Raw genomic sequence first — 8,664 nt, 5'->3', positions numbered from 1 at the left:
GAGGGCATGGTTGGCAAAAGGGGAAGTTCACATGCCCTCTCAATGACATTTCCCTTCCAAAAATGAGTTGCCTGAAGGTAAAGGTCAAAGTAGAAGGCCCCGAAGCCAAAGGTGGAAAGTTTGAAATGCCAAAGATTGATATTTCACTCCCAAAAGGAAAAGCAGAGGGAGAAACTGACATAGAAGGACATTCTGGAAAAGGAGGAAAGTTTCAAATGCCCAAGTTTGATGTGTCACTACCAAAGATGAAGCACCCAGAGGGTGATGTCAAAGAAGGCTTCGAAGTCAAAGGTGGGAAGTTTGAAATGCCCAAAATTGAAGCAGAGGGTAGGAGTGGAGTCAAGTTACCAACTGTTAAACTGCCAACGGTAGACATATCTGCACCGAAGGTTGACTTAGACTTTGGGCTGTCAAAAGCTAAAGGAGATGATAGGGAAGAGATGGAGCTACTAAAAGCAGAGGGTGGTAGGCCATACTCTGGGGCAAGTTTTGACATGCCAGATGTCTCTCTCAAAATGCCAAGATTTTCTCTCCCTAAATTTGGTAGAAAGTCTAGTGGAGATGTAAACCTAGAAGGATATGGCACAGGGGGTGATATTGATATTAGCCCCCCACAAGTGGATGGTAAGGGCAGACCAGCATCAGTGGAAATAGGCGGAGATGGACAAATAAAAGGTAAACTAAAGAAGCCCAAAATGAAAATGCCAACTTTTGGAATATCTAAGAAAGATGTATCAATAGCCAGCCCTGATGTGGAAATCAAGACAAAAAAGGGGAGAGTTGACATTCCAAATCCAGGGATCAGTGTAGAACATCCAGCAGACAAAACAAATAGAAAATATAGACTAAAATTCCCAAAGTTTAAGAAGTCATCGCCTAAAGGTAAACTACCAGAGGGAGAGATAGATGTCTCAATGGATAGTGGAATGGAAGGGAAAGGTGGCTTTCATGCACCTGATGTTACAATCAAAATGCCCAAGTTCTCCATGCCAGGGTTTGGCTCAAAGGAGACAGACTTTGACAGGAGTGGGCCCCGTGCTGAACTAGATGCCAAAGGAAAGGTCAAAATGCCATCAGTGGAGATATCCTTGCCAGCTGCCAAGACATCTGAGCAAGAAATGTTAATCCCAGATGTATCTGAGGCTGACATCAGTGGTTATGAAGGAAACCTGAAAATCCCTAAAATGCCAACTATTGATGTATCAGCCCCCCATATTGATCTTGATGTAACTCTGCCTAAAGTCAAGCATGAAACAAACATTGACGGGGAGGGAGGCAAATTTAAAATGCCAAACATCAAAATGCCTGATATAGATTTATCACGTCCAATAGGAAAAACTGGTGACATTGATGCATCCAAAGTGAAAATTGAGGGAGGGGGTGGAAGATTCAAGATGCCTGGCATTAAAATGCCAAAGGTAGACATATCACTTCCAAAAGTAAAACATGGAGAAATTGATGTATCCACGGTGGAAATTGAAGGAGAATGTGGAAAATTCAGGAAGCCACATATGGAAATGCCAAATTTTGATATATCACTTCCCAAAGGAAAAAGTGGAGGGATTGAAGGGCCAAAGATGGAAATTGAAGGAGGGGGCGGAAATTTCAAAATGCCACATCTGAAAATGCCAAATATTGATATATCACTTCCGAAAGGAAAAAGTGGAGACCTTGAAGGACCACAAATGGAAATTGAAGGAGGGGATGGGAAATGTAAGATGCCACATATGAAAATGCCAAAGGTAGACATATCACTTCCAAAAGGAAAAACTAGAGATGTTAAGGCACCTGTACTGGACTTTGAGGGAGAAGGTGGAAAATTCAACTGCCACATATGACAATGGCCAAATAATTGCTCTATATTCACTTTACCCAAAGGAAAAAGTGTGAGCACGATTGAAGGACAACAGATTCCAGTTGGAGGGGAAACAAAAACCAAAAACAAAAAATGGAAAATTCAAGATGCCACATTTGAAAATACCAAATCTGGAGACATCAGTGCACCAGAAATTGAAATGGAAGGAGCGAGGAGGAGGAACATTCAAGATGAAAAGCCAAATGTTGATATATCACTTCCAAAAGGGAAAACTGGAGAGTTGAAGACCAGACATGGAAATTGAAAGAGGAGGTAGAAAATTCAAGATGCCACATATGAAAATGCCAAATGTTGATATATCACTTCCAAAGGAAAAAGTGTAGAAATTGAAGGACCAGACATGGAAATTGAAAGAGGAGTAGAAAATTCAAGATGCCACATATGAAAATGCCAAATGTTGATAATCACTTCAAAGGAAAAAGTGTAGAAATTGAAGGACCAGACATGGAAATTGAAGGAGGGGGAGGAAAATGTAAGATGCCACATATGAAAATGCCAAATGTTTGATATATCACTTCCAAAAGGAAAAGGTGTAGAAATTGAAGGACCAGACATGGAAATTGAAGGAGGGGAGAAAATGTAAGATGCCACATGAAAATGCCAAATGTTGATATATCACTTCCAAAAGGAAAAAGTGTAGAAATTGAAGCACCAGACATGGAAATTGAAGGAGGGGAGGAAATGTAAGATGCCACATATGAGAAATGCCAAATGTTGATATATCACTTCAAAAGGAAAAACTGGAGAGATTGAAGGACCAGACATGGAAATTGAAAGAGGAGGTAGAAAATTCAAGATGCCACTATGAAAATGCCAAATGTTGATATATCACTTCCAAAGGAAAAAGTGTAGAAATTGAAGGACCAGACATGGAAATTGAAAGAGGAGGTAGAAAATTCAAGATGCCACATATGAAAATCCAAATGTTGATATATCACTTCCAAAGGAAAAAGTGTAGAAATTGAAGGACCAGACATGGAAATTGAAGGAGGGGGAGGAAAATTTAAGATGCCACATATGAAAATGCCAAATGTTGATATATCACTTCCAAAAGGAAAAGGTGTAGAAATTGAAGACCAGACATGGAAATTGAAGAGGGGAGGAAAATTTAAGATGCCATATATGAAAATGCCAAATGTTGATATATCACTTCCAAAAGAAAAACTGGAGAGATTGAGGACCAGACATGGAAATTGAAAGAGGAGGTAGAAAATTCAAGATGCCACATATGAAAATGCCAAATGTTGATATATCACTTCCAAAGGAAAAGTGTAGAAATTGAAGGACCAGACATGGAAATTGAAGGAGGGGAGGGAAAATGTAAGATGCATATATGAAAATGCCAAATGTTGATATATCACTTCCAAAGGAAAAAGGTGTCGAAATTGAAGGCAGACATGGAAATTGAAGGAGGGGGAGAAATTTAAGATGCCACATATGAAAATGCCAAATGTTGATATATCACTTCCAAAAGGAAAAGGTGTAGAAATTGAAGGACCAGACATGGAATTGAAGGAGGGGAGGAAAATTTAAGATGCCATATATGAAAATGCCAAATGTTGATATATCACTTCCAAAAGGAAAAACTGGAGAGATTGAAGGACCAGACATGGAAATTGAAAGAGGAGGTAGAAAATTCAAGATGCCACATATGAAAATGCCAAATGTTGATATATCACTTCCAAAAAAGAAAAAGTGTAGAAATTGAAGGACCAGACATGGAAATTGGAGGGGGAGGAAAATTAAGATGCCACATATGACAACACCAAATATTGGTATATCACTTCCAAAAGGAAAAACTGGTGATGTTAATGAACCTAATTTGGAAATTGAGGGAGATGGAGGAAAATTCAAGATGCCACATATGAAAATGCCAAATGTTGATATATCACCCTAAAGGACAAGTGGAGAATTTGAAGGACCAGAGATGGACATTCATGGAGAGGGAGGAAAATTCACAATGCCACATATTAAAATGCCAAATATTGGTTTATCACTTCCAAAAGGAAAAACTGGTGTTGTTCATGAACCTAATTTGGAAATTGAGGGTAATGGAGGAAAATTCAAGATGCCACATATAAAAATGCCAAAGGTAGACTTATCACTTCCGAAGGGAAAGTCGGAGAAATCAGTGCACCAGAAATGGAAATGGAAGGAGGAAAATTCAAGATCCACATATGAAAATGCCAAACATTGATATATCACTTCCAAAGGAAAAACGGAGAAATTAAAGCACCAGACATGGAAATTCAGGCAGAGGAGGAAAATTCAAAATGCCAAAGGTAGACATATCACTTCCAAAAGGAAAGTCTGGAGAAATACAGCACCAGAAATGGAAGCAAGGAGGAAAATTCGAGATGCCACATATGAAAATGCCAAAGGTAGACATATCACTTCCAAAAGGAAAAGTCTGGAGAAATTAGAGCACCAGAAATGGAAGTCGAAGGAGGAAAATTCGAGATGCCACATATGAAAATGCCAAAGGAGACATATCACTTCCGAAAGGAAAGTCTGGAGAAATTAGAGCACCAGAAATGGAAGTCGAAGGAGGAAAATTCGAGATGCCACATATGAAAATGCCAAAGGTAGACATATCACTTCCAAAAGGAAAAACTGGAGATGTTAATGCACCTGAATTTGAAATTGAAGGTGAGGGTGGAAGATATAAGATGCCAGAAATCAAACTGCCAAAGATAGATATTACATTGCCAAAGGGAAAATCTGCTGACATTGATGCTGAAATCAAACAGCCCAACGCTGAGGGAGAAGGAAAGATTAAAATGCCTTCGATTGGTTTACCAAAGTTTACAACTCCCRACCTTGATTTGGACATGAATGTTGGAAAACCCAACCATGGAGATGAGGTTCATGAGACAAGTTCAGACAAAACTGGTTCACATTCAAAGCGAGATCATAAGATGAATATCAAAATGCCAACAATAGACATAGAGTGCCCAAAAGGAAATCTGGAGCTGGATATAGGCTTCCACAAAGTTGAGGGAAAGAAAGACAGAAAAAGAATAGAGTTGCCTGACTTAGACCTTAAAACTTCTGGTACCAAAGTTAAGGGGCCAAAAGTCAAAGGCACCAAATTCAAAATTGGAATGCCAAAAATGAAGAACACTGGAGATCAAGCATTAGATGCAGCCACAAAGAAGACTGAGAAAGACAATGAAGGGGTCAGTGGTAGATTTATGATTAAGAAGACAAAGCTTGGCAAAGGTGCAGATGTGGAGGCAGATGCGGAGGCAGATGCGGAGGCAGGTGGTTCTGTGTTGCCAAACATCTTCCTCCCAGATGTGGGCTTCTCAGTATCCAAAGGAGCCAGCCAAGAGGGTGAACCTCATGGTCCAGAGATTAGTGCCAAATTGCCAAAATTCAAACTCCCTAATGTGGAGATCTCAGATCCTTCAGTAACAGGCCAAGGAGGAGCACAGATCAACAGTGGACAACAAGAAGACAAACTGGGTATCAAGTTTCAAATGCCTGTGGGGCTGAAGAGTAAACAAGGCTCTGCCGAGCCCACTGGCACAGATGCCAGCACCGAGAATGAATTCACATTACCTCATCTTGGAATCAAATCCCCCAAAATACCAGATATAGACTTTGATATTGGAGCATCTCAAACTGGGGACCATGGGGCAGATACAAGTACAAGACAAAAAATCAAAATACCCAAGTTCGGGGTGGCTTTACCTGCTATTTCTTCACCTGAAGCTAGAGTACATTTGAAGGACCCAGAGGTTGAAGGCCCTAAAATGCCCAAAGTTAAAAAAGCTGTATTTGTTCTGGTGAATCCCCAAACAGACCACTCCACTATGTCCACCAGTGTAGAGTCTGGAGAGGCAAACATCAAAATGCCAAAGATCAAAATGAAGCCATCGTTTGGAATGTCAGGATCCAAGGAAAACAGTGCTGCTTGGAGCATTGAAGGAGATGTGGGTGGAGATGACAAGTCAAAGGGAGCAAAGCTAAAAATGCCCAAAGTTACCTTCTCTCCAGGCAAAACAGGTTCATTTGATGTAACCCTAAAAGGTGAGGGGTCTAGTTCCAGCCTCAATGGTGAGAAAGATCCAACATTCCAGAATGGATCCAAGGAGGATAAAGCTAAATTAGGGAAGCTCAAGCTTCCAAAGATAGAGTTCTCCTCACCATATTCAAAAATAGGCAGTGGAGAAGAGGACCTTGAAATGAGTGCTAAGCTTGTCAATGAGTCCTCAGGAACAGACAGAGAAACCAAGGGGACGAAAGTGAAATCAGGCAACATTTCCTTCCCGGGATTTAAGAAGAAGACAGCAAAAGGAGAGGAGGAAACTCAAGACAATGTGGTGTCCTCATCGGCCAGGACAGAAATGCTAGATCGAGATAGTTCAGAATCACAAACGCCCATGGTCTCCATTGGCTTTGTACCAGGGAAGTCTAGGGGGCAGGCAGAGGCAGAGAGCAGCAAAAAGGAGATGGTAGAAGGAGAGCAGTCGACCTGGTTCAAGGCCCCCAAATTCAACCTGAAACACCACTCAACAGGAATCCTTCACATTACACCAGAAGGTTCTCCCCAGGGCAGCAGATCCTCGCTCCAGTGCCAGGGTTTAGATGAAACTGCTGGTACCTTCCGGCTCCAGATGCCAAGCATGCGGTTCTCCACCCAGGAGGTGTCTGAGGAGAATGTTACCACAACAAAGAAGGGAACAGTAACCGTGGTGACAAAGACAACAAAACATACGGTAACAGAGTCAAGAACTGGTCAAACCCACACATCGCTATCCCATTGTAATTACTGAAGTCCGAAGAGATGTGAGAGTAATATATTTTTCCTCTGTCCTGTTGTGACCACTGTTTTTGTAACTGTTCCTCCGCATTTTTTTTCTATTTTAGTCTTTATCATATTTGATCGTTTTACTGGTTTAAATCTGAATATAAATTAATGATGTATTGTTGTTCATATATTTTTGGGGGCAAAAATAACACACATTTTAATATCCAAAAGGAAATGTAATTTTTCAACGCCTTCCCATTTTATTTACCGACATTTACTTGGGCATGATTGTAGAATTAGACTGACAAAGAACACAAACCAATTTATCAAAAGCAATTTGTATGTAAATACAAAAACCTGTAATTATTTTCATATTACCGATGATAGGAATAGTAACAAGGACATTAGTGATTTGTGTTAATGTATCTGAGACTTGAGGATGGTGTGAGATTTGTGGTTTAATTATTTACTTTCTTAAGCTTGTTTTTTCTTTCTGATATATTAAGATTTTTGCAATTATACCATACATTGAAATGTAAGATTAAAGGCTTCTACAGTGCAATACATTTCAACACTCTCTATGAGAATCAAGATAAGTAGACGAAACCTAAAATAATAGGAAACTATCATCTGATATGAAGGTTAATGATTTAAAGAAACAGAACACGTACTCTCTTTAATTGAAATATTTCAAAACCTCTTGGACAAAACAATGTTTCAATGTCTCCATTGAGACAGTTTATTGTTCCTTTTCTTTTTTGGTGAGTTAGAAAGTAGAAATTCAATGTGTGTGCTAAACTGCATTGGAAGAGTCTCAGCAATCTGTCAAACAAGTTTACAAGTTTTCATTAACCAGATTTAACACCTGTTGGAGCAAATAACCATATAGAAATAACCATATAGAATGGTACATGACAAGGAGAGAACATGTTCATGACCAGATAACACAGTATTTATATGTATAGAGAGATTTTTACAAATACCTTTGTGATTAGCATGTTTTCAGTGCATATGGCTTCACAATAAGCAGTTTTCAAAGCAAAGTGTTATTAAGTGCCATTATAAATAATGTTGTTAAGAGATCATATTATTAATAAACCTTAATATTCCGAAGAAAGAAAAAAAAGTTGTATTGTCTTCCATTTTATTGTCTTTCTAGGCGAACAGCGCCCTCTCCTGTCAAATACAGCAGACAATTTGAACGTACTTCAACGCCCTGTCACACAATAGTCACGGGCCTTTTATCAATTAGATTTGCTCACCTCCTCAGTCCTCTCTTGCCTCCTTTTGAAAAAGGTCAAAGTTAATTGAGGAGAGTCAGCGAGGAGAGTTAACATGGATAGAAATGTGCTTGCTTGAATTGAGAAGGTCCTTCTCCACCAGCCTGGTTTCATAGACTAGACGTAACATAGAAAAAGAAAAAAACGGGACACTTAAATTAATATGATCTGTTACATTTGGTATGGTTAAATAATACAGAAGGTTACTTAACTCAAAAATGAGGGAGGGAGGTCGTATAACATGAACGTCTAGCAACCGAAAAACAACTTTTGGATTTTAGCAACTTTGCAACTACTTACCACTTTTTTAGCTACTTTGTAACTACTTAGTATGTTAGCTAACCCTTCCCCTAAACCTAACCCTAACTGTCTTGTTTTGCACACTTTGTATGAAAATACTAAATGCAGGGTGACAGGATCTTTATAAAACGTATCTCCTTCTGCGGTGCGGACGTGATACGACCGACCGTTCAGTGTCAGCAGACTGGATGACGACTGCTGGTTTCCAGTAGCCATGCTCCTGGATTCTGATTGACTCTCCATCGTGCAGTGGTGGCAGTGGTCTTGCTGACCTGTCATAGTACCCCTTTTCTGTTGCTGTCTCTGTGCACATTTTGCATGCACTTCCTTGTACTGTAGCTGATGCCCAGTGGAGGCTGCTTGAAGGGAGGACGGCTCATAATAATGTCTGGAACTGAACGAATGAAACAGCATCAAACACATGGAAACCATATGTTTGATTTATTTGATAC

At 39.7% G+C, this 8,664-nt stretch overlaps 2 protein-coding genes and 1 pseudogene across 2 annotated transcripts; all 3 read left to right on the top strand.

Moving 5' to 3' along the window:
• Positions 1-49: 49 nt before the first annotated feature.
• LOC111949721 (neuroblast differentiation-associated protein AHNAK-like) lies at positions 50-2,199 on the top strand. The gene is made up of 2 exons (XM_070434018.1): positions 50-1,812; positions 2,129-2,199. Exons 1-2 carry the CDS (start codon positions 63-65, stop codon positions 2,197-2,199), a joined length of 1,821 nt encoding a protein of 606 aa, XP_070290119.1. The 5' UTR covers positions 50-62.
• Positions 2,200-2,248: 49 nt separating this feature from the next.
• LOC139022799 (neuroblast differentiation-associated protein AHNAK-like) lies at positions 2,249-3,469 on the top strand (annotated as a pseudogene).
• A 719-nt stretch (positions 3,470-4,188) lies between these two features.
• On the top strand, positions 4,189-7,537 carry LOC111982795 (neuroblast differentiation-associated protein AHNAK). The gene has a single exon (XM_024014390.2). It carries the CDS (start codon positions 4,411-4,413, stop codon positions 6,655-6,657), a length of 2,247 nt encoding a protein of 748 aa, XP_023870158.1. The 5' UTR covers positions 4,189-4,410; the 3' UTR covers positions 6,658-7,537.
• Positions 7,538-8,664: the final 1,127 nt, after the last annotated feature.

Source organism: Salvelinus sp. IW2-2015, linkage group LG22, assembly GCF_002910315.2.
Source record: "Salvelinus sp. IW2-2015 linkage group LG22, ASM291031v2, whole genome shotgun sequence".
NCBI classification, from domain to species: Eukaryota; Metazoa; Chordata; class Actinopteri; order Salmoniformes; family Salmonidae; genus Salvelinus; species Salvelinus sp. IW2-2015.
The sequence above is the reverse complement of the archived record's forward strand: the minus strand, read 5'-3'. Positions and strand labels throughout refer to the sequence as shown.

What these genes read in the sequence shown, in the direction of transcription:
- LOC111949721 (XM_070434018.1), top strand. Translation starts at nt 63, where the DNA reads ATGAGTTGCCTGAAGGTAAAGGTCAAAGTAGAAGGCCCCGAAGCCAAA. An exon ending in ACTGGACTTTGAGGGAGAAG is followed by an intron (nt 1,813 to 2,128) that starts GTGGAAAATTCA and finishes TTGAAAGAGGAG; the next exon opens with GTAGAAAATTCAAGATGCCA.